Source organism: Parus major, chromosome 4A, assembly GCF_001522545.3.
Source record: "Parus major isolate Abel chromosome 4A, Parus_major1.1, whole genome shotgun sequence".
NCBI lineage: Eukaryota > Metazoa > Chordata > Aves > Passeriformes > Paridae > Parus > Parus major.
The window spans coordinates 8,270,101-8,293,049 of NC_031772.1; the positions used below are offsets into that span (position 1 = coordinate 8,270,101).

General features: G+C 47.1%; 1 protein-coding gene across 4 annotated transcripts in view; it reads left to right on the top strand.

Annotated features, from left to right (window-relative positions):
* DOCK11 (dedicator of cytokinesis 11) overlaps positions 1-22,949 on the top strand; it is an 81,596-nt gene that overhangs the window by 29,371 nt on the left and 29,276 nt on the right. For 3 of the 4 annotated variants that reach the window (XM_015626228.3, XM_015626225.2, XM_015626227.3), the window contains exons 12-34: positions 930-1,139; positions 1,464-1,586; positions 2,558-2,640; positions 4,112-4,234; positions 4,420-4,496; positions 5,012-5,196; positions 5,308-5,373; positions 5,550-5,642; positions 6,041-6,164; positions 6,790-6,911; positions 7,336-7,422; positions 9,366-9,455; positions 10,959-11,077; positions 12,890-12,959; positions 13,036-13,161; positions 13,744-13,815; positions 14,200-14,346; positions 14,826-14,909; positions 15,324-15,435; positions 18,807-18,985; positions 20,838-20,951; positions 21,449-21,524; positions 21,779-21,882. In XM_015626228.3, coding sequence (XP_015481714.1) covers positions 930-1,139; positions 1,464-1,586; positions 2,558-2,640; positions 4,112-4,234; positions 4,420-4,496; positions 5,012-5,196; positions 5,308-5,373; positions 5,550-5,642; positions 6,041-6,164; positions 6,790-6,911; positions 7,336-7,422; positions 9,366-9,455; positions 10,959-11,077; positions 12,890-12,959; positions 13,036-13,161; positions 13,744-13,815; positions 14,200-14,346; positions 14,826-14,909; positions 15,324-15,435; positions 18,807-18,985; positions 20,838-20,951; positions 21,449-21,524; positions 21,779-21,882 — 2,586 coding nt within the window. The remainder of the gene's footprint in view (positions 1-929; positions 1,140-1,463; positions 1,587-2,557; positions 2,641-4,111; positions 4,235-4,419; positions 4,497-5,011; positions 5,197-5,307; positions 5,374-5,549; positions 5,643-6,040; positions 6,165-6,789; positions 6,912-7,335; positions 7,423-9,365; positions 9,456-10,958; positions 11,078-12,889; positions 12,960-13,035; positions 13,162-13,743; positions 13,816-14,199; positions 14,347-14,825; positions 14,910-15,323; positions 15,436-18,806; positions 18,986-20,837; positions 20,952-21,448; positions 21,525-21,778; positions 21,883-22,949) is intronic. The other variant, XM_015626226.2, reaches the window with a different exon arrangement.

The following is a 22,949-nucleotide window of genomic DNA, read 5'->3' on the forward strand; positions in this document are numbered from 1 at the left end:
ACTGCTGCTGCTGCCCTGTCTGATGCCTGGTAGAATCACAAAGGCTTTTTTGTGATGGTTTCATCTTGGCAGCTCAAAGCTCTGATACACGACACCAGGCTCAGTAACTCCCAGCAGATGGATGCATTGCTAATAGCAAAGGTTCTTGTTATCCATCCTTAATCAGGTCCAAAGTGAGACCTAATCAGCACATTTTCAGCATTGATGTAATGCCTCCAAGTCATGCTGGAACGTCTTGGGCATGCTACAGTTTTATCTTCAGGCCTTCATTTTTATCTTTCCATGGATGCACGCCTACTAGGATGTTTGAATTAGAATTACATGAATTATTGCCACTTGCCTGGTGCTGTCAAGGTCAGTAGCTACAAACCATTTGGCAGATTTTGCACATGCATTTCCTCAGCAGTGTCAGCCTTGTATTTGAGCTCTCCTGGCTGGGAGAACTTACTTTCCTCCTGGGATAGCATCTGAGGAACATTTTGAATGTCACAGTTGAGCCATCCAGAGCTGGTAGACTTTGGAAAATAAATACAGTGATCTTTAGCAGGTGATCATAAACACTCTTAAGCTGATTTCTCATTGCAAAATGATAAGCAGCTCAAATAAATTGAATTCATATTTTCTTCCTGACTTCATAGTTTTCCACTTACATAAAAAACATATGGATTTCATTCTTTATATTTCATATATCTTTGTTCAAACTGACTAGATCAAAATGCAAAAAGGTGTAGGAAGAAATGGATCTGTATATTTATAAAGCAAATAAGCATGGATTGTGTGGTACAGTCCTGTAAAATACTGCTGTACCAAACTAAAGGAACAAACAGAAGCAGAAGGTTCCCAGTTTCCCTATCAGGGAGAGCGAGTGTTGATACTCTTGAGCCTGTGCCATGCATTTTTTTAAGATACATATTCAATAAAATTTCCAGGTTGAGCCCTTTTTCCTAAGCTTGGCATTATTCGACCTGAAAAGTAATTGCAAGATTTCAGCTGACTTCCACGTGGACTTGAACCCTCCGTGTGTCCGGGACATGCTGCTGGATAACTCGGAGCCCAGAGCAGAGGGCGTGCAGGGAGCCTGCCCTGCCCAGAGCCTCGTGCACGGGGTCCCCGAGTCCTGCCTGCGCTACATAAAACGGGTGAATATCTCGCTTTCTCCTCACTCTGTGTCACTGCTGAGGCTTTTCAGTGACCTTGAAGTGTGTTGTTATCCATTGTGTGGTGACCAGGAAACAGCTTTCCTCTTGAGTTTTGGGCAGTGTTGAGGTTGCCACACGGGGCTCACTGGCAGTGGCAGAGCACCAGGGAGAGTTTTCCAAGACTTGGCCATGCTCAGGCCTGGTGATCCCCTGTGGCCCATCCCTGGGGCAGGCTGTAGGAAGGGGCAGTGGGATGGTCAGGGCCAGACCCCGTGGTGCACACTGGGGTCCTGCTGTGTGGCAGCTGCTGCCTCTCTGTTGCAGGGGGTGTTCTCCGTGACCAACCCGCACGCAGAGATCTTCCTGGTGGCCCGTGTGGAGAAGGTGCTGCAGGGCAGCATCGCCCACTGTGTGGAGCCCTACATGAAAAACTCGGACCCTGGGAAGGTACTGGCTGGGGCCATGGGAGTATCCACTGAGTGATGCTGGCTGCTGCTGCAGGGAGTGGGCTGAAACACGGCTTGTTCTGTGGCTCTTCGGTCTCCTTCGGGCAGATGCAGTCTTTGTCCATTCTTTCTGCACTGTTCCCAGGCTGGATTCAGTTGGGCTCTCCTGGAAGACTTGATTCCTTCCCCTGGAAAGAGACAGAGGATTTTTAGAAAGAGCCAAGCATTTAGGGCCAGACCTTTCCCCATTACAGTTCACCAAGCCAAAGCCTGGGCTGGCAGGAAAAAGTGGGACTGTTCATCCCCAGAGTGAACTGTCTGCATAGAATCATGGAATCCTTTATCTTGGAAAAAGCCTGAGATCATTGAGTCTAACCATAAACCCAGCACTGTCAACCCCACCACTAAACCATGTCCCTAAGCACCACATTTACATGTGGTTTTTTTATACCTCTGCTACTAATCTGGGCAGCCTGTTCCAATGCTTGACAACCCTTTGAGTGAAGAAATGTTTCCTGACAGCCAAAGGAGAGGCCCTGCTGCTTCCACCACCAGCATCAGCCTGCATCCAGGTGGAGCTGACGCTGCCTTGTGGCAGCCAGTCAGGAGTAGTTCCTGAAAAGTCAATTATAGAATACCTGGTAATGATGGCATTCCCTTGGCACAGTTTGTAAGTCCGTATAGGATGAGCCAATTGCAGTTGGTTTTGGAAAATAAGCTAATACCCTTCAGCAAACAGAGCACTAATGCCCTGACAGTTCAATCCCGAGGAGGTTGAACGCTGCCCACATTTGCAATTGCTTTGGCTGTAGGTGGTGTGAAGTGACAGATGGGGACGTCTGGCAGCTGCGCTGGTGCCTGGGGAGCAGACAGAGAGCTGCTCGTCCCTGGGGACTGCAGTGCCCTTCCCTGCTGCTCCGGGCACCATCCAGCTCCTGGCACACGCTGCCCTGCCTCTCTCGTGTTTTGCAGGCTGCCCAGAAGGTCCATAAGGTGGCCAAGCAGGTGTGCAGCCGTCTGGGGCAGTACCGGATGCCCTTCGGCTGGGCTGCCAGGTCAGTGCCTCGGGCTGGGCTCTGCCCGCTGTGGGAGCTGCTGGGGGTGACCTGGGACACGGCTGGGCAAGGGCCCAAGTGACTGAAGTCATCGAGGTTGCAGCCGAGGGCAGAGTTTGGCTCCAACTCCCAAGAATGAATTGGGATTGGCCTGAAATGCTCTAGCTAGAATTGGAAACAAAATATTCAAAAGTAAACGGTGCTAGGGCTGGGAAGGCAGTAACCCTCCTACTGACCTGTAGTTACTGCTATCAGGGCAGAACATTTCTAGGGACAAAATACACCATCCCATGCTACCAAGGGAATCACTGCAGAAATTCCTTCTTAGCACCAGCCATTGCCAGGGACAGGATGAGAGCAGAGCACTTCCCAGCCTGGCAGTGGCAATCAGACAGATTTTGTTTTTCATCTTAAACTCTGCTTTAATTGAAGTTCTTGGGAATGGCTGGAGGTAGTGATCCCATTTCCTTGCTGTTCTTTTATTGGGACTGATAAGTATGTCAGTGCTAACTCTCTAAATCTCAGTCCGAGGAAGGCAAGATCATCTACTGCCTCCTAGTGTTAAATTGCATTTTGATGCTGACAAAAGGGCTGGGAATGACACAGGAACACAGAAAGCTGTCACAGTGGGCTGGAGTTTGGGGGTATACTGCTTGCAATGTGTGTTCTTGAACTGGATGTTCCTGTAATGCTGGCTGCTCATCTTTGAGATGGTGGTTTTGGGATGCAGCTGGATCCTGGGAGCCAGCACTCAGCCCTCTTCCAAGTGGACTCTCAGCCTAATGGTGGGCTCTGGGTGGGCATTGACTTTGGGTTCAGGTTTGTTCCTGCTGGGTAAAGAGCTGTCTTTGGACACCAAGGAGCTGAGTGGGCTGGTGCAGGGAACTGCGTTGCTCTGCATCCACAGAACATTTCCCCTGTGGGTCTCAGAGGAAAGTGCTTGCACAGAAGGGGAGTGCAGATGCTTTAATGTTGTTATTATACACAGACAGCCATTCTTTTCAAGGGCAGAGATGCTGGTATTCATCCAGGGCAGAGTCCAGTCTCCTGCTCTGGTTTCAGGAGGAAGCTGTTGCATGTTTCCAAACTGTTTTTTCTCATGCACTCCTTTCTCAGGAGGATTTCTGTGCTCTGACCCCATATGCAAGTGGGAAGAAGCTTTACCACTTGGTGTTAGTGGGAGGGAATGAAAGGATGTTTGTGATTGTGGACCAGGCTTGGAAATGGACTGAATGTGTCCTTCTGACCTGGCTGGAGAGAGGGAGTGGGTAATGATGTCCCATGTGATTGCAGTGACAAATTGCAGGGTCCAAGCACCCTGTCGGGGTGGGAGAGCAGTGAGGTCTGTGGCACTGGGAGCAGTCACAGGCCAGTGAAGCTCTTCCTGATGAACTGCCTTTCAGATGTGCCAAAGACCTCAGTGTCTGTATGTTTACCAACATTTTGAAAGTACAACTCTTCTTTTCTGCAGACCAGTTTTCAAAGACTCCCAGGGCACTCTTGATGCTGATGGAAAATTCTCACCCCTGTACAAGCAAGACAGTGGCAAACTCTCAAATGAAGATATGCTGAAGCTTTTAGCTGAGTATAAGAAGTAAGTGTGAGAGACTGGTGCAGGGGCTGGGCAGGCATTTTAACATACATTATTAAACAGTTAAATGTAAGCATGAGATGACAATTTCTAAAATACTTGGAGGTAGCAAAAAAAAAAATGCTGGTGAAATACTCAGCACCTGAGCTTTCATGGTTCACACTCTTGTTCCTTTCTTCCTAACACAGACCAGAGAAGACAAAGCAGCAAGTTATTCCAGCCCAGTTAAATATCATCATCAAAGACATCCCGCTAGACTTCACAAGTAAGGACCTTGGATCTTAACATAAATGCTGATGGCCTGAGCCTCAGGAGTTAATGCTTCTAGGGGGGATTTTGCTGTATTATTAACAAGAGTATCTCAGGGCTGCAAATGAGAAACCAGTAATTCAGCACAACCACTGGCTTGTCTTTCTGATGGCATTCTGTGGAGGAGATGTGGTCCAAGTGCAGAGATTTACCTGAGGGGGTGAATTGCTTTACAGTTTGGCCATCAGATCCTGTATCTGAAGGAAGCCAGCTGCCTGCTTTACCACCAATCTCATATCACATTTTTGATCCATAACATTGTATGGTGAATTTTGTTTTTTACAAACAAGGTCGGTGTTTCTGATTCTTTACCTTGCATTTAAAGAAACTGAAGCAAGGAAAGGACTTGTGATGTGTTCAGTATCATTTCATGGGCTTTTGGCAACTCCTGTCACAGGTTATGTAGGCTGATCTCCTCTCCAAAAGGCTTTTCTAATAGACCTAATTTTTTCTGTTCTTACTCTCTTCTAGATTGTTTCACAGCTTCTTACATTCCTATAAAACCTTTTGAGAAGGGTGCTGAGGATATTGCAGTTGAAGTGGAGGAGCTTGTCCCAGAAGTTGCAAAATACTGTTACCCCTTCACTGTCTACAAAAACCATCTCTATGTCTACCCCTTGCACTTGAAGTATGAGAACCAGAAAGTGTTTGCAAAGGTGGGTGACCTGGGCAGTGACCTGGGCAGTGACCTGGGCAGTGACCTGCAGCCAGCTTGGTGTGGGCCAGGGTGATGCTGCTGCTCATCCTCCTGTTCTCCCCCCTTTCAGGCAAGGAATATTGCTGTCTGTGTTGAGTTCAGGGATTCAGATGAAGCTGATGCCAGGCCATTAAAGGTGGGTTAATGTTACCTGTTATCAGGGCTGCCATTTGGCCACTGCTGGGTGTTCTGTACCAGCCAGGCTGAGCAGGGCAGGAGGAAAGCACTGAGTTTCCATGATCACTGGTTTAATTTGGCCAGCTGATTTAGGGTGGCAGGACCCCAAATTCAGCTCTTCATTTGTGTTTCCAGTGCATATATGGCAAACCTGGGGGTCCTCTGCTGACCACAAACGCGTACGCTGCCGTGCTGCATCACAACCAGAGCCCGGAGTTCTACGATGAGGTAAAAGCAAAGTGTGGGAAACAGCAGATTTTCCTGGATGCTACAATGCCAAGGGGATTTTCAGGATACCTCTTTTACCAGGGCTGGGTGAAATATGGGTAAAGATAATCACCAGCCCTTTGCCTCAGCAGCAGGGCTCAGCAAAACCAGAGCCTTTGTCAAGTTTTAATGTCAGTTTGTTTTGTGCTGTCTTTACTGTCACGCTTTGTGCACTCCAATCACACACCCCCATTAATAAGTAATGTTGCAAATGTGATGAAAATGTTGGGAGTTATTTAAGATGGGTAAGAATGTGTCTTGTGTAACTGCGTACAACATAACACTTGTGAAGTGAAATAGAACTAAAATATTACCCCACAACTAAAAATACAGTCTGATCTATCATGATATCATTTTAGATTAAAATTGAGCTTCCAATTCACCTCCATCAAAAGCATCATTTGCTTTTCACCTTCTATCATGTCAGCTGTGAAATTAATACAAAGGCAACATCGAAAAAACAAGACACCGTTGAAACTCAAGGTATGTTCAATGCTTAAATTACTTCTGTTGGAGTGTAAAAGGCCAAGATAAAACAAATGTAGGGACATGAGAAAAAATGTGATTAACTTACCAGCCTATCTGAATTTTCTTTTCTAAAAGCAACTTGATATGAAATTGTAGGTCTAAAATGGAATAAACTCAATGTTTTTAGTTTCTATTAAAGCTCAAATTTTTGTTGCAGTCTTGCAACTCTTTCTGGGCATTCCTGACTTGACTTGCACAAATGTGCTGTTGTCAGGCAGGTCACCAGTACAAACTTGCTGTGAGATCAGGGTCTCAGGGGCTGACCTGACCAACACTAGGAATGTGCACACCTGGGTCCCACTGGTTGGGAAACCTCTCCCTGCGTCCTCAAAGGACCCCCATGGTGCACAGCCACGGCTCACACGCTGTTCCTGCCCCTCACACCGCTCCTGGTCTGTGCTGTGTCTGAATTTGTTCGCGGGGTGAAAGGTGATTTAATGACACCGACGTGGCTGATCCCTTGCTGCAGCCACTTGCACAGCTGCAGGTTTGGATTTCCCAGGGTGAGACAGAGCTCTTTTGGAGCTGAGCACGCTCCACCGTGTGTCTGCTGACTCTGCTGCCGTGCTTGTCTCCGCAGTGGGGTTCGCCTGGGCGCCGCTGCTGAAGGACGGGCGCATCGTCACCCTGGAGCGGCACCTGCCAGTGTCATCCAGCCTCCCCCACGGCTACCTGGGCCTCGCAGACTCTGACTCACGGAAGGTAGGAAGGCCACCTGAAACGGGCTGGAATGGAAAAGGAACAGCAAAGTTGAGCTTTTGTTACCACTTCAAATTCTGGGTTTCTGTTGGTTCTTTGCTCAGCTGAAAAGATCTCTAGTGCAGGGCACCCCCAAAGCTTAAAGTTCTTAGGGATGGGAAACAGAACACCTTTAATTCCACTTTCTCTGGTTATGCAGGTTGCAGGGGATATTTCTGTGGCAGGCTGGGCTGCTGCAGATGGCACAGAGCAGGAGAGTGAGCTCATGCTCTGTGTGCATGTCTTTTGGGGGAAGGTGGTGTTGGTGTTTGTGCTGGGGGTGAACCCCTTATTCCACCCCAGCCAGCACCTTCTGGCCAGGGGTCTGCACAGAGCCACCTTCTCACCACAGTCTGAGACCAAGTGCTTGGATGTTGTCTGTTCACAGCAGCCCAGCATGGATGCAAAATGGGTGGATGGAGCAAAGCCACTGTTTAAAATCAGAATCCATTTGGACTCAACCATTTATACCCAGGTAAGTCAAACACCTTAAAAAACTTCCAGCACAAGTGCAAAGGAGGAGTCTCTACTACAGCTAAGCCATAGGTGGTGTGGGGAAGAGGGCCCTGGTGCCTGGTTTGCAAAGCAGAGATACTTCTGAAGCAGCATGGCTGGGATTACTTGCAGGGATCTGCCCCTTGGCTGGATGGGATGAGATAATTGTGTGCCTGAATGAGATGTTTCCTTGGCCAATTGCACTATATCTGGCAGGACCAAGGAAACATTTGAGAAAATGACCTGCTTCAATGATGCAAAAGACAGAACTGGTGGATGTGAGAGGTTTCCCCAAACTGTAGAATCATTAATGTTGAAAAGACCTCTGTCTTGGTTTAGAAGACAGGTGTTTGTTAGGGAGGGTAGGAGGTTTTTTTTTTGAATGAAAAATGTAAACTTTTTTCTTCTGAATTATTGTAATTTTGAAATTAAGGGGTTCTTAGGTAAAGATATGGGGGTAGGAGTAACAGTTTTTTACTAGTATGTAAAACAAGGTAAATAAATAACAATAACTATGGCATTAATAACAAAGCAGAAACAGGGACTGTGACAGTTTTTACAGTTGAGATGGGAAAGGATGGAGGAGAGGTTGTGTTTTACAAACTTCTTGTGGGTAGTTGATTTTGTTGTTGTGGAATACTTAGTTGGAATGGTAGGAATGTGTAGAAATTTGGGGTTAGTAGATGAGATGTATCAGAAGTTTTGTGGTGGTGGCTGGTACTGTAGGGTGCTCTGGTAGGACAGGGGGTGCAGGGGCCATGTAGATGAGGAAAAAGAAGAAGTAGTTCTGTCTGGGTTATGGTGATTTTTTTTTTTTTTTTTTAAATGATGACAGTTTTGAGAGTGTTTTGTTCTGGAGCTTTAGAAAACCAGCCAGCCCACAGCTGCTCCTGCCTTCTCTTTTACCTGCTCCCCTTCCCTCCTGGGCCCAGCTAAATTTTTTGTGTTTTCAAGCACCTAATAAGTAATAGCAGTCAGGTTTCTCTGCAACTAATGGGGAAAAATTCTATAGGTGAGAAGGAACAAAAGGAAGGACACTCCCAGGAACCTCTAAGATTGTTCAGTCCAAGCTAGTTTTAGACTTAATAAAATTAAGGGTTTTTTTAAAACAAAAGTTCTCTGACAACAGCAGACACAAGAAAACAGTCCTGGTTTGCCTTTGAAAGCAGTTTAGGCTGTTTTACCAAGTCCTTGTGTGATCTGCTGTAGTTGTGGACTTCCCTAAGTTTCATGGGGTGTGCAGCAAAGACCCCCAGCACATTCTCTGGGGCACCTCCTGTCAGCTCTGCCCCTGGGGCAGTGCCCTTGGCTGGATGTCATCAGCTGCATTCACATTCAGAGCAAATGGCTTTCAGCATCCAACTCTGTTTTGCAGATTTTCTGACTCTGTTTAGCACTGAGAGCAGCACAGTAGTTGTGCATCCCACCAAATTCCATTTCCTGGTGCTTTTCAGAGTTAAATAAGCCAGTAATTAAATCTAACCTTGGAGGAGGAGGGAGAGTAATGGCGAGGAGAGCCTGCCTCAGATGGAAGTGGGAGGCTGGCGAGGCAGGTGGTGAAGCAGTTTCTGTGAGTTGCAGCTGTTGAGAGAGCTGCTGTTTCCCCAGGTTGGTGTTGGCTGGGGACTGGGGTTCCCAGCCATCAGGGGAGTAGGACCACGGGAGATTTTAACACTGCTGGAAGTTTTGTGCTTTAATACTGGGGTTAGTTTGGAGCCAGGGGCTGAGCAGGGGATGGGTATGTTGGAAAAGACAGAGAGCAGTCCTGGGAGATGGCAGCTGGGGATCAAAAGTGCCACTGGCAGGGTCATGGGGAGCACGGCCCACTGCTGCAGGTAAGTCACCAGATTTCCAAGTGCACGCAGTGAAGTAGGGGCTGACAAATGTTGAGGCTGCTGAATTGAACTTGTTTGTCTCTTCCAGGACATGCACTTGCACAAATTCTTCCACTACTGCCAGCTGGTTCAGGCGGGAGCTAAGGAAGTGCCAGGAGAGCTTGTTAAATACCTAAAGGTGAACAGTGCCTGTCACTGGGCTTCATTTGTGTTTTTACAGACTGTCAGCAAATACCCAGAACCCTTCCCTGTGGGGACACACCCTTGCTGGGGCCAGTGCATTGTGCAGTACCCTCACTTTTGCTTTATCCTGTCAGATGGGCTAGTATTTCAATGAAATGTTTTTTCATGTCCCTACATTCATTTTATCTTGTCAGACAGTTTTCTGTGTGCTGCTTCCCTCTGCCTTCCACAAGGGATATAAAGCAAGCAGTCAGCATTGCTCTGCCATGCTCATGGCAAAGCTCTCTCCTGCTGGACCCACACACTCCTCCCGTGCTGCTCTAGGTTTGATTCAGCCCTTTAAAATGTAGCATAATTCCTTATTTTCTGGAAGCCCATTTGAAACAGGAGTTCTTTTTCAGGCTGGAAAAGATACATGAGATTATCAGCCAGTTAAATTTGAGCAGAGGTGACCTATGACCTAGACCCTGCTTTTTGGTAATCACTGCAGCATGAGTAAGGGCTTTGGAGCAGGTCCAGCAAGGGCTTCTGCAGGGAATATTATTTTTGGCTATTTACTTGTCCTTGTTTCCTTCATAACTGCCTGTTCTTGAGAGTGGTGCTGTAGCAACAGCTCCACTTCCAGTGGTGGGGATGTGTCACCACAGGGTTACTTAATGTGTGTCAGATAATGTATAAAATTTAAAGAAATAGAAATAGTAGCAGGTTTCAAAGCCAAGCCCAGTAGTTTTGTTGTGAGCATTTTGCCAGGTCCTAATCCTGCCAAGCCCCAGTGCCCTCAGTGCAGCCTACAGACAGGGAGACAGATATGTGCTAACCACAAGTGAGGGATTCTTAACCACCAGCACCTCAAGAATTTCAGTAATTTAAATAGCTAGATACAGCTTTAAAAACTTTTGATTTTTAATGGTTTGAAAACTGAAAATGAAACATGCTGTCTTTCCTAGACTCATATCATGAGCTTTCTCTGTGAGGTTGGTGGAGAGCGTGTGCATGAGATGATCTTGACCTTTGCCAAGGGCCTTAAACTCCATTTTCAACAGCAATCTTTGAAAAGTCTCTCTGAAAGTCATTGGGCAGCAGTTTTTTCATGTTCCAAAGGCATTTGTGGAAATGGGACTTCAAAAAACTGGCACAAGTGATGAGAAGACTTGAGAGTAAAACTTCAGCCTTAAATTCTGGGCTTTTCAAATCCAATAGTAGCATGTGACTTCTAATTAAGTCATAGCTGCCTGGACACATCTGAGATGAGGATTAATACCTGCCCTGAGGGATTTGTGTTGGTCCCTGAAGGTTTGCAGCTGGGATCTGTCAGCTGGAAGGAGGCAGCAAGTCCTGCTGTGGGTCCAAGTTGCCGAGTCCTCCAGTGGGTTGGAGCGTTTCCACACCCCGAAGCCTTTGCCTGTCCCATTGCCACAGAAATGTCTGCGAGCTGTAAATGTTTAACATCTGCAACACGTTGAACTAAAAGTGTCTGTGTTTTGAACATTTGTTTTAGTGTTTGCACGCCATGGAGATCCAAGTAATGATTCAGTTTCTACCTGTAATTCTTATGCAACTATTTAGAGTCCTCACAAACGTGACGCAGGAGGATGAAGTAGCTGTCAACTGCACCATGTGAGTCTTGGGTGAACCATCCAGTGACAAATGCAAAGCCACAAAAGGCAGTGCAGAGCAGGGTCTGGTTTCCCAGTACAGGGTACCAAGAGAGCACGCTGGCTGTCCCCTGCTGCTGTCTTCCCCTGGATCATGTGGATGGCAGGGGCCATAGTGGGGCTCTTGGCCTGGGAGTGGTGTGAGGAAAAGTGTGGTGCTTTTAAGATACTCCTGGCTTGTTTCTCAAAAGGGAAAGGGTTTGGTGTGTCTGGGAGCTGAGTTATTGTCGTTTCAAAAGGCTCCAGAGTGCCCTGGCATGTCCCAGCTGCAGGCAGCAGATGTGGGGAGCAATGTCCTGGCCTCATCCCAGCACCCCTGTCCCTGGTGTCAGGATTGCTCCTGCTGCCCCAGGGCTGGGTGTGGCTGCTGCAGCCCCAGCTGTGCTGACTGGAGATCCAGCAGTGCTCTGCAGCCCCAGCTGTGCTGACTGGAGATCCAGCAGTGCTCTGCAGCCCCAGCTGTGCTGACTGGAGATCCAGCAGTGCTCTGCAGCCCCAGCTGTGCTGACTGGAGATCCAGCAGTGCTCTGCAGCCCCAGCTGTGCTGACTGGAGATCCAGCAGTGCTCTGCAGCCCCAGCTGTGCTGACTGGAGATCCAGCAGTGCTCTGCACCACCAACCAGTGCTGGACAGGCAGGCACTGCAGGGAGCTCCAGCCTTCCCTGCCTGGCAGTGACCCCCTGGAGCCCAGAGATGCCCCCAAACACGCATCTTCCTCCGTGGTGCTGCCTCAGTGAGGTGCTGCCTGCACAGGGGATGCTGCATGTCATCCTTCTCTGGTGCCAATAGAGCGTGCATCCAGGTACCAGCAGCATCCTGCTCTCGTGGAGGTGGAGGTTGGAGGCTGAGCCCCGGGCCCAGGGATGTGGTGCCTGTTGCAGTCACAGCCCTGTGCCATATTGATGTGGGCTGTGAGAACTTTTCCTTTGTGGAGCACTGTAATTCCACTCTGTCTGAAGCACCAGAGGGTGAGGACAGGGGAGCAGGTGACCTCAGGTACCTGTTGGGTGACCAGCTCCCACCTTCATTTCCAGTGATTTTTATCAAAGCTTAGCCTGATGCTTTCCAGTCAGTAGCTTTCTGTTTAATGTCTCTTTTCTAATCAGACTTTCTTTATCTGATAAATGGCTTGTAAACTCCTCCTTGTGGTTTGGCCTCTGGGGTCTGTGACAACATGCAATAGTTTGTTGTTCCCTCTGGCTGGGAGTGGAATGTAAATCCCCAGTAGTGGCTGGGGAAACCAAGCTCTTGCTGCCTTGATCAGCCGCCTGGGAATGAGTCCAAAGGGCTGGCATGTTCTCCAGGGTCTGCTTGACCTTCCCACACTGCAAAGCAACAGCCCAAAATAATCCAGTGCATGTAACAAGGACCATATGATGTAAATAAAATAAAAGAAAAAAAAAAAGAGGCTTCCAGAATGAATAAATCCTGGGGTTCAAGGAGGTATCAGATTATAACAGTGATGGACAATGTTCTGTCTCACCTCCTCGTGCAAGGAGTCTTGAGTGTTAAAAGTCAGCTTTTCTGGGTGATTCTTGGGCCAGCACAGAAGTGGAGAAGAGGCTTTGGGAGCATCATCTGAGTGCTTTGTGCAAGGATGGTGAGGAGCTGTGTGTGAGGTGCTGGCCTGCAAGAACTGTCGCTCTGCAGACCAGGCCATGCCAGCAGTGAGGCCCTTGGGGCTGAGCAGGATGGGACACATGCTGTCTGCTTTGTGAGGTAGAGGAACTTGCCCTCGTGTTGTGTGCTAAACACAAACCACATTTCTCCCCAGGGTTCTTCTGCACATCGTGTCCAAGTGCCACGAGGAAGGTCTGGACCACTACCTGCGCTCCTTCATAAAGGTCAGTCACCACACACCACCCCTCCAGCCTCCCTGCTGGGAGCAGGCACACACTGACACTGCTGTTCTTGCCTCAGTACGTCTTTAGAGCTGAGAAACCAAGTGCCAAGCAGGCGAAGATGACCCATGAGATCCTGGTGCTTTCCATGGCCACCATCCTGAAGCAGTCAGCAGATTTTCTAGCCATCAATAAGCTTCTCAAGGTGAAGTATTGACAGTACTTGGCTGCCAAGGGTAGAGGGGAAGAAAAGGGGGTCTGGTGTACAGCCCCACACTTATCCCCATCCAAACCCAGTGCAGGGGCAAAGCTGCCAGGGCAGCTCCTTGCATCCTCATCCTTGAGGTTCTCCCCTTAAAACAGAGATGAATTCTTGCAGGGAACCTCTATTTAAGCCCGTGGCAGGAGACACCAATAGACTGTTCATTCAAGTCACACCTGGGAGGTAAACTGAGTTTCTGCCTCTCTGGGCCTTTGCAGGGCTTGCATCCCAAACTCAGCTGGTTCCTGGCAGGGTGCATTGGGGTGCAAGCCCTGCAAAGGCCCAGAGAGGCAGAAACTCACTTTGCAGAGGGGCTAAATCTGTTCCCACCCTAAGAATGGCAGGAGGTCTCTGGGCAGCAAAGGCTGCCAAGTCTATTCCAAGTCAATTGTGCAAGCAGAGCTGTGCTTCCAAAAAGCCATTTGGATGCTTTCCCTCCCACATAGGTGCTTCCCCACATAGAGAGGGTTTATCAGTCATGTCCAAAGTGCTGAGAAAAGTAATAGTATTCTTTGTTCATTCTAGTACTCGTGGTTTTTCTTTGAAGCATTGGCAAAGTCGATGGCAATGTACTTACTGGAAGAAAACAAAATCAAGGTAAAAATTTTTCAATTATTAATAAAAAATGAATTGGTCAATGCTGCATTACAGAACTGTCACAAACTCCTCCAGAAGCTTTTCTGAAAAGCTGTGTGGCTCTCTGTTAAAAAGAAAACAACTTGCCAAGCTGAACAGCTTAACTTTCTTTTTCACTTTACTTTTCCCTTTTCTGTCCTTTCACTCTCAGCTGTAATTTAAAAATTCCAGAAGTCCTTATGGCTTGTGCAGCCTCCTTTTCTGGTACTACCTACTGCAGTTGCAGCCAATACTTTCTTTGGCCACCGTTTTATTAGGAAGCAACAAAAACAAGCCCTAAAGAACTGTCTGTGCTGAGTTGTCCCCAGCTTGCAGCACTGAGCTGGGATGTGCTCTTGGTTTCAGCTGCCCAGAGGCCAGAGGTTCCCCGAGTCCTACCAGCACGCCCTGCACTCGCTGCTGCTTGCCATCATTCCTCACGTGACCATCCGCTATAATGAGATCCCTGAAGAGTCCAGGAATGTCAACTTTAGCTTGGCTAACTTCCTGAAGGTCAGCAGTTTCTTTCCTTCTCCCAGGATTTTATCAGGGGGGGAGAAAAAAAAGAAAAAAAAAAAAAAAGTAGCCAATGAGAAATACAGAGCAAGCAAACAAATGTAGTTTTAATTTATATTGTCTTTGTTTTTTTCAGTTGTAAAAACTCTTGAGGGGATAAGCTTTCCTAGGAAGAAAACCTTCTCTTTCCAAAGAGACAGTAACTCTGTATGTTACTAAGGGTTTTCAGGCACACCTAGCAACTGTTTGGAACCTGAAATATGTATATTCTCATTTTAAATATTTCTGTTGTCCACTGGAGACTTAAGTATGATCACCCAAATGATTTCAGAGAAACAGGATCACGTATGTTTTAGAAAATCAGCCGCAACCCAGAGGATGAAATCTGGCTGCTGACAGGACAGTAGTATGGAGGGGATTTAGGATGATTGCTTTTATATTTAATGGTTGGCCACATGTTGCTATTTTTTCTCCAGCGTTGTTTGACCTTTATGGACAGAGGATTTGTTTTTAACTTGATAAATGATTACATTTCTGGATTCAGCCCAAAAGACCCTAAGGTAAGCAGTATGTTTCTTGAAAAGTGGTTTGCAGCTGTACATAAGTACATCAGTCACAGCTTTGTAGTGATTATTTTACACAACTCTTGGAGGCCTTTTAAACTCTGCTCCTTTTAGAGGCAGAGACCTCTTTGTCTGGGCCAAGAGCTTGTACCCAGATGTTCTTTAAAGTAATTTAAAGAGTCAGAATGAAAGGATAGACTGGTTAATAGCCTGGATGAAAGAGACAAAGAAGTCCCAAGTGACATCCATGTGCATTGGCACTTAGGGAGAACAACACGAGAATTTGCCATTTAATAGTTGCACCAGATGCTATTTATTAGATTCTTCAATCCTTGTGCAACAAGCACATTGAACTGGAAGAAAATGTGTCAAACTAAAAACATAGTTTGTGTTTTTCTTTTTTTATCTCAGCTGCTGGTTGAGTACAAGTTTGAATTTCTTCAAACTATTTGCAATCATGAGCACTACATTCCTCTGAACTTACCAATGACATTTTCCAAACCCAAGCTGCAAAGAGTTCAAGGTAGGTTCTGGCTAAAGAGCTATTATTTATTCGTCTTTATGGCTTCTGACTAGATGAACTTTGCTTTGGTGTCAAGGGAATGTATGTCCTGGTTAGGACATTGACCTCAGGACAAGATGTTTTTTTGTCAGGATTACATCATTTTGTTCCAGTATGGTATGCAGTCAGTCTTTTCGGTATTTCCTATATTTTAGTTTACATGGGATTAGCAATATCTGGAAGACACTGCCTGTCTTTCAGTAAATAGGCAAGTTGTGCAATGCAATCCTGTTCTCAGCCTCCCCTGAGAAGTGGGTGTCTCAGTGGTGGGTTCTGCAGGGAATGGGGGTGCAGGAGGACAGACAGAACTCACTGCCCTGCTGCCAGCTCTCCTTGTGGCCACCAGAAGGGGATCTAAGTTACCTTCTGCTTTCAGGTTGAACAAGAGCACAGCAGTGCACAGTGTGTTCGAGCTTGTTCTGGAGCCTGAAGGCAGCCAGCAGAGCTTGAGCCCGTGCCAGTCCTCGGTGCATTCCAAGGGTGTTTGTGCTGTGGCACCCCCGCACAGCCACGCTGCTTTCGCTGTCTCACCGTGTTCTCTTTGCTCCTGAAGCTGCTCAACACGGGGTACAGGGGGCTGAGCAGGGGCTGTGAGCAGCTGTGGGTGCTGCAGCTGTGGCACTGATGGCAGTGCAGCCCCTGCCAGCCCCCAGGAGTGCTACAGACAGAGCCTCATCCCCTCTGGGTCCTAATGGCTCATCTGTGCTGCAGAAATACAGTAGAGATTGCCAGGTTTGGATGCCAATAGCCTGGCCTGGAGGAGAGTGAGGTTTGGGATTCCCCATGTAAAAGCCCTGTGGATTTATGATTGTATGATTTATTCTGGTGGAGGAAAGGGGATGTTTGGTTGTGCTTCACAGTGAAGCCATACAAGTCCAAAGTGGTTCCACACACGTACAGGTGGCAGAAGTAGCAGTAAATGAAATATGCCTTATTTTGGCAAATACCTGAATCCTCAGAGTTTTTCTGGACCAGCTGCTAATCTCTTCCATCAGTTTGGCTGCTTGCCTGGCATTGTATAACAAAGAGTATTCTAGAAACAGGCAAGAAAAACACAGGCACGGTGCCTCTCTGATGCTTGTTAGTGGCACAGTAACATAAGGATGCTCTTTCTTGGGTAACATTTGCCTTTGCTTTTGTGATGGTTAAACTGAAAAGCTGTAAGGGCAGCTCATCTTTTCTGCTGTGTTTTATTGTGACTGGACCTACAGCTGAGGTTCACATGCAGCTCATGGCAGCAGAGCAGCTCAAGCTCAGGTGGAAGAAGTGCATTTGCAGTGGTGCCTGAGCCCTGGCTGCCATGGCAGAGCCATGCACCTTCACTGAAAACTTGTCTGGCTTTATGGACAGGCCTGTGGTTACAGGGGTCAGCAGGCACCCTGCTGGTGTGTCTGACCTCTTCATCAGCCTGTTTGGATGCAGAGAGGGGATGCCCAAAGCCCTACTGCTCTGCTTCTAGGAAAAGAAGGAATAGCCCTCAGGGAGGTGGATAGAGAGAGTTTCTGCAACTTCATCCAGTGCAGATGGGCAGGCTGGCAGAGCACAGCTTTCAACTGCTCTCAACATCCTGTTGAGTTGGAGTGTTGCATCTTGGAACAGCAACTCTGAAACCTCCCAGCTAATGCAGGACTGGTTGTCCCTGCTGCCTCAATGAGGACATCAGCCAGAGCAAGCCCCCAAGCTTGGCCTCATGGCCAGCAGCACACAATTTGATTTGCAATATTGTCATGGGAAAGAATCCAAGGGATTGACAGAAGCTGAGAGTTAAGCAAAAGCCTCACAGATAATACTAAAACATGACATACTGTCCTGTTCCTCCAAGATTTTGAGCATTACTTTTTCCTGTTTATTTTTTGTCTTTTTATTTGTCCCTTTTCTTTTTACACATAATTAGAATTTTTTTCATTTGCTGTGGAATGGTTCACTTCACTAGGTAGGTCCAACTAGAATGATCAAATCCTCTAATGTCAAATTAAGTATTCACGTTCTTGCCTCCAACTAATGTAATAATCGTGACGTATGATAATTAGGCATTTGCTAACATGACTAACAGTGAAAGCTAGGTAATGTGCCAGATTGCTTTTTCTTTCCTCTGAATCAGAGTTTCACATTCCAGTATATGCTACTTTTGAATCAATGAATTTAAAAATATCTTTTGCAGCCACAGAGCTGTTGGAACCCTTTGGCTGGGATTTTCAAAGCTGAATGCCCCCTGCATTACCACGGAAGAGCTTCTAGAACCTGTGGGGTTTTGCAAAAAGGAAATCTGAGCTGAGCATTTGGCATTTGTAGGTTTTTGGGGGAAGAACAGAGAGCTTTGGAGTGAAGTGAAAACCAAACCCCTGTGGCAGTTCTAATTTGGTAAATGGCCTGGCAGGGATAATGGTGTCAGGACAAGGCCATTCACAGCAGCCCAGTGCACATGACCCTGCACCACAGTCTGTGTCTGTCACTGCTGCCCTGCCCAGGTGCCTCAGCAGAAGTGATGCCTTATCCTGGCAGCAGCCTCTGCTTTGATCACAGAATCTGAATCTGTGTGAGATGCAGGGTACAAGTTAAGTTAAGCAAGGTGATGAGGTACTGAGCTGGCTTTCTCTTGGCAGTCAGTGCAGCTTCTGAGGAGCTGTTCAATATCTGCTTCTGGCAAGCAGCAGCCTGGAGCCCTAGCCTGGCTCCCTGGCCCATGCAGCTGTGCAGGCTGGGGTGCAGCACTGCCCACTTGGCACCGTGTCCTCATTTGCACCCCTCATCCCAGCAGCACTATATGCTTTTGCTCTGCTCTCTGACCTCGAGAGAAGGAGCACAGATTGGTGGGGGATGTGGAATGAGCTGCAGGGCAGCACTGCTGGGGCTGGCCAGGTAAACCCACTGTTTCCACTGCCCATTCCCACCCTCACAGCTGCTCGGTGGAGGTTGGTATCCCCTCTGCCTGGGTGGTTACAGGACAGCCCCCAGTCAGGAGCAAAGCATCCCCAGGCAATAAATTGTGCTGTCTTTCCCCATTTCAGCTGTCTCTGACTTACAAATTACTCATTGGAGAGAGAAGCTTTGCAGAACATCACATTGCAGAAATCCTTCCTTGAGGTGCTGCTGAAACAGTGAGGGCTGAAATTAATGAACAGCCTGGCCTGGAAGACACCAAATTCTTTGACATGACAGTTCACTGGTGGAGAAAACTGTATGGTCAGTTCAGCTTTCTTCAAAGATCAGTGCACTGCAGGAGAGTGGTGAACACTGTTGGAGGACTTTGTGGCTTACCATGACTGTTAAGTCTTGCTCTGAACAGACTCTTGGAACATTTGCCTTAACCATTGCCTTGTTGTTTCTTTCAGACACAAATCTTGAGTACAGTTTAACTGATGAGTATTGCAAGCATCACTTCCTCGTGGGGATGCTTCTTAGAGAAGCCTCTGTTGCCTTGCAGGACAATTATGATATCAGATATACAGCCATCTCTGTCTTAAAAAATCTCTTGATCAAGCATGCCTTTGACAACAGATACCAGCACAAGGTCAGACCTGTTTTGTTGGCTCTTTAAATTAATGTTGAATTTTATGAAAAAAAATCACATACCAGAGTTTTAGGTACTGCATGGTGCACCCAAGGGTATTCTAATTGCTTTTTAGGGAACCATTGTAAATAACTGATAGTTATGGGATAAGAGTAATAGCTCTGAAACCATCTAGGAAACAACTGCAGCCCTCTTATTCATGCTGAGTATTTAGGTAATTAAGCCCTAAATCATTAAGGAACATGAGAGAGTCATTAGCCAAGAGTTGTTCAACAAAATTAGGACGTCAGTGATGTTCTGGTCCTGGGCCTAAATTCATATCCTGTATTAACATGCTATAATCAGGAAACAGAACTGATCTCTGTTACAAGTCAGATGCATGTTTTACTAATTAGTGACTCAGGAGAGGATCTTGATTCTCATGAGGTGCTGGATTTCCTCAAGTTTTCTTTGGTCAGAGGCTCAGGACGTGATGATGCTGAAAGAGGCTGGAAATGGGTTTGTTTTATCCCGGTGTTGCTCCCTGCTGACCCATATGCACCCTCCAAAGTGCCCAGCTATTTGTGCAGCCACTACCTGTCCTTGCTCTAGCCTGGAAACTTGTCTCTGTTTCGAGTTGTGGCCCTCCCATTGCTCCTGGTGTGCTGCATTCCTGAGTGCTGCTGGAACATGGATGGCTTCCTGGCATGAAGGGTGGGAGGAGTGCCCCAAATGCTCCAGGGGCTCTCATGGGCCCAGAGCCAGCTCCTCTTCCCTCCCTTCTGTGCCTGTTTGGAGGCCTGAGCTGGAGGTGGGCTTGCTGTTCTCTGCAGTGAGGATCCATGGCCAGCTCAGGAGCTGTTTGTTCCCTCAGTGTGCAGCACTCCCCTGGCTCCTCAGAAACTCCCCCTGCCTTACTGCTGTCCCACAGGATATTTGTGTGTGAGCTGTGCTCAAGGCAGTGTGACCAGGAAACTGCATGGAGCCAGGGCAGGATGCTCAGCTGGTGTCCAGAGACTCCAAGGGAAAAAAAATCACATTCTGGGCAGGACAGGCTGAGCATGTGTTGGCACACCCTGCCAGCCCTGGCTCTGTCAACAGCTGAGAGAAGGTTTTGTTAACTCATGAGTAGTATTTTCAAGATTTTTTTTAATCTTTTGTCATACTGGATCCGAAGAAAAAATTAGATTTCTTTATTATTTAAAATGTTGCAAACCTTAAATTTCTTTTTTTTTTTTTTTTTTTTTAACCTTTCAGCAAAATCCAGGATATATTTAACAAAAAAGAGTTGGATGTAAAAGAGTCCTCCATTTAGAAAATGTCAACCCAATCATTTTTGGTCTGTACCAGTTAATCCAAATTAATCTTTTCCTAGAAACTGTTTACACTAGGAGCATTTACTATAGAGAGTTTCTGACTGGAACCAGTAGCCAGCACCAGGCATGGAGAAAATGTTTCTGTTACTCCTGGGTGTTGCACTTAAAAATCAAACTGTGCAAATCAAGTGCCAGTTAAAGAGTGAGGAAATGCAGGACTTAGTTTGTCACACATCCTGTATGACGGAATGTTATTTAGCCTCCAAAACCCCCCAGTGCCCCAAGCTTGGTGCTAGAAGGGTGATACCTCTCTGTCAGCTCTAGAAGTGGAAATGAGGAGCCAAACCAGCTCATGTTCTCGAACACCACCACATACAGTGTGTGAATACAGATATATATATATATATGTGTGTGTGTGTATATATATACACATATATAACATACACATATATGTATATATATATATTTTTTATATATGTAGGCTCAAGAGCTCCTCTTTTTTCACTCCACTGGAAACCTGGGCTCTTACTGAGGTTTTTCTCTGTGCCTGCTTTCAGAACCAGCAGGCAAAAATTGCCCAGCTGTACCTGCCTCTGTTTGGGGTGCTCCTGGAGAACCTGCAGCGTGTGGCTGGCCACGAGGCACTGAGCTCCTGCCCTGCCTCCAGCCCTGTGAGTAAAGCTGGGTGCCTCCATGTCTGACATGCTTTTGGACAGTGTGTGCAGTCCCCACAAGGGGAGGTGAGTCCCTCCAGCTGCAATGAGTTTGAGCAGGACTCAGCCTGGGACTCCAGCAGCAGTTCTGGGGAGTTGCCTGTGCCCCGAGAGCTGTGCCTGTGGCTCCCGAGTGGCCTTAGCCTTCCAGACCAGACTTCCCTCATTGCTGGGGCAAAAGAATAGCAAATAGGACATCTGAGAAAATTCAAAATTTCAATTCAAATGATGAAAAACAAAAAGGAAAACACAACTGTGACTTTAATGTGTTCTGCTATTCTTTTTACGCCTCCCCAAGTCCTTTGTCCCTTGTTATAAAAGTAAGGAAATTTCTGTTTTCATCTGTGTTGTTTTTAAAACCTGCTCTAATTTGCCATTTTGTATTGCATTGTTCCCTTCTGTAGGAGAAGAGGTGTTATATTTCATTGGTCACAGAATCTTATATTGCTTTACAGGCATCCAGGGATGAACTCATATGCAGTTTTCCATCCCCCTCAAGCAGATCCAGCCTGATTGCAGACAAAGATCCAGGTACATTAATTTTTCTAAATTCTAAATTTCCTAATTATTTTAGCATAGCTATTACCAACCTGAAGCACCCCAAACCTGAAACAGTCATCCCCTAAAAGACTTCACATGGTTTTCCTCAGATGTGGTGTCACCCTAAGTTCCCTTTCCAGATTTTTCCTTTTCCAGCTTTTGACATGGGGCTTTGGCAAGCCCCATCTGTGCTGTGCTGGGAAGTGCAAAGGGCTTAATTGTGGGGTCTGGTGGTTTTTTTTCAGCCTGTGGAGCAGCCCTTCCAAATGGCCATGCAATAAAGCGAGAGGACTCAAAAGGATCCCTGAACTCAGAGGGAGCAACCAGTTCTCCGGATCAGAGTGAAAATGTAATGTACCAGGGGCTGGGAGGAGCAGCACTCAGCCTGCAGGCTCTGTTAAATAAGGGGGAGGGAAAATGAGTTTTCTGTGGTAGCACTCTCCAAAGCCAGCTTATAGGTATCTCTGGAAACAGATGGATGTTTAACAAAGGTCAGAGTCATGGGGCTGGTATGCTTTCCCTCTTCAAACGTCACTGAGCCAAAAGTAGAATTGTTGACAAATTACTTGTTGAAGATGAAAGGCAAAATCATGTGCCTTTCACACAAAATATGTGGAAAATCTCTGCTCCTCTGGTGCATTTTTCCATACTCAGATGTGCTCCCTGTGTGTGGGCAGGTCTGAGCCTGGCTAGACACCAGTGCCTGGTGCTGGGAATTGGTTTCCAAATGAGAAGCAAAGCACCGTGGTGTGAGATTGACAGTGACCACTGGCTGAAGATACAGTGTTTTCAGAAAAACCAGCCCAGGCGAATAACCACAGGCCCAAACTTGTAGAAGGTGACTGTGGTCATGCCACAAATACCTGTGACCCCACTGTTCAGACTGGGGAGTATTCAGTACTCTCCTTCTTGGCAGATTACACACATGGAAATCAGGTATTTGTGCAAACCAGTCCCTGGTTTTCCCTCAAGGCACTTTCCAGATACCTTGGGTTGGTGTGGGTCATTGATGCATCGTCAAAAACTTTGGCCCTTGTAACAAGCAAGGCAAAGTTTATCTGGGCTCCTGGCTGTGTGCTGACTTGCAAGCTCTCCTCCATAAATCACAGAGCTCCAGCACTGGGTACAGCCAGACACTTGATTCTCCAGCAAAGCCCTGAGCATGTGCCCCAGCACCGCTGATGGGGTTTGCAGGAGGTGGTGTTGCTTCCAGCCCAGCCCTTCCCCCATGGCCAGACATCCTCTTGAATGTGCTTGAATGTTTTTCAGAGTTGTTGAAAGCAATCTTTCTGTTAGGGAATGCAATATCCACAAAACCATGTAAAAGCAATGCCACGTGGAGGAGCACAGCTTCAGCAGTTCCCTGCAGAGGCAGACACTGCTCATTTCCCCATTCCCCTGGAGTGAGTTGTGTGC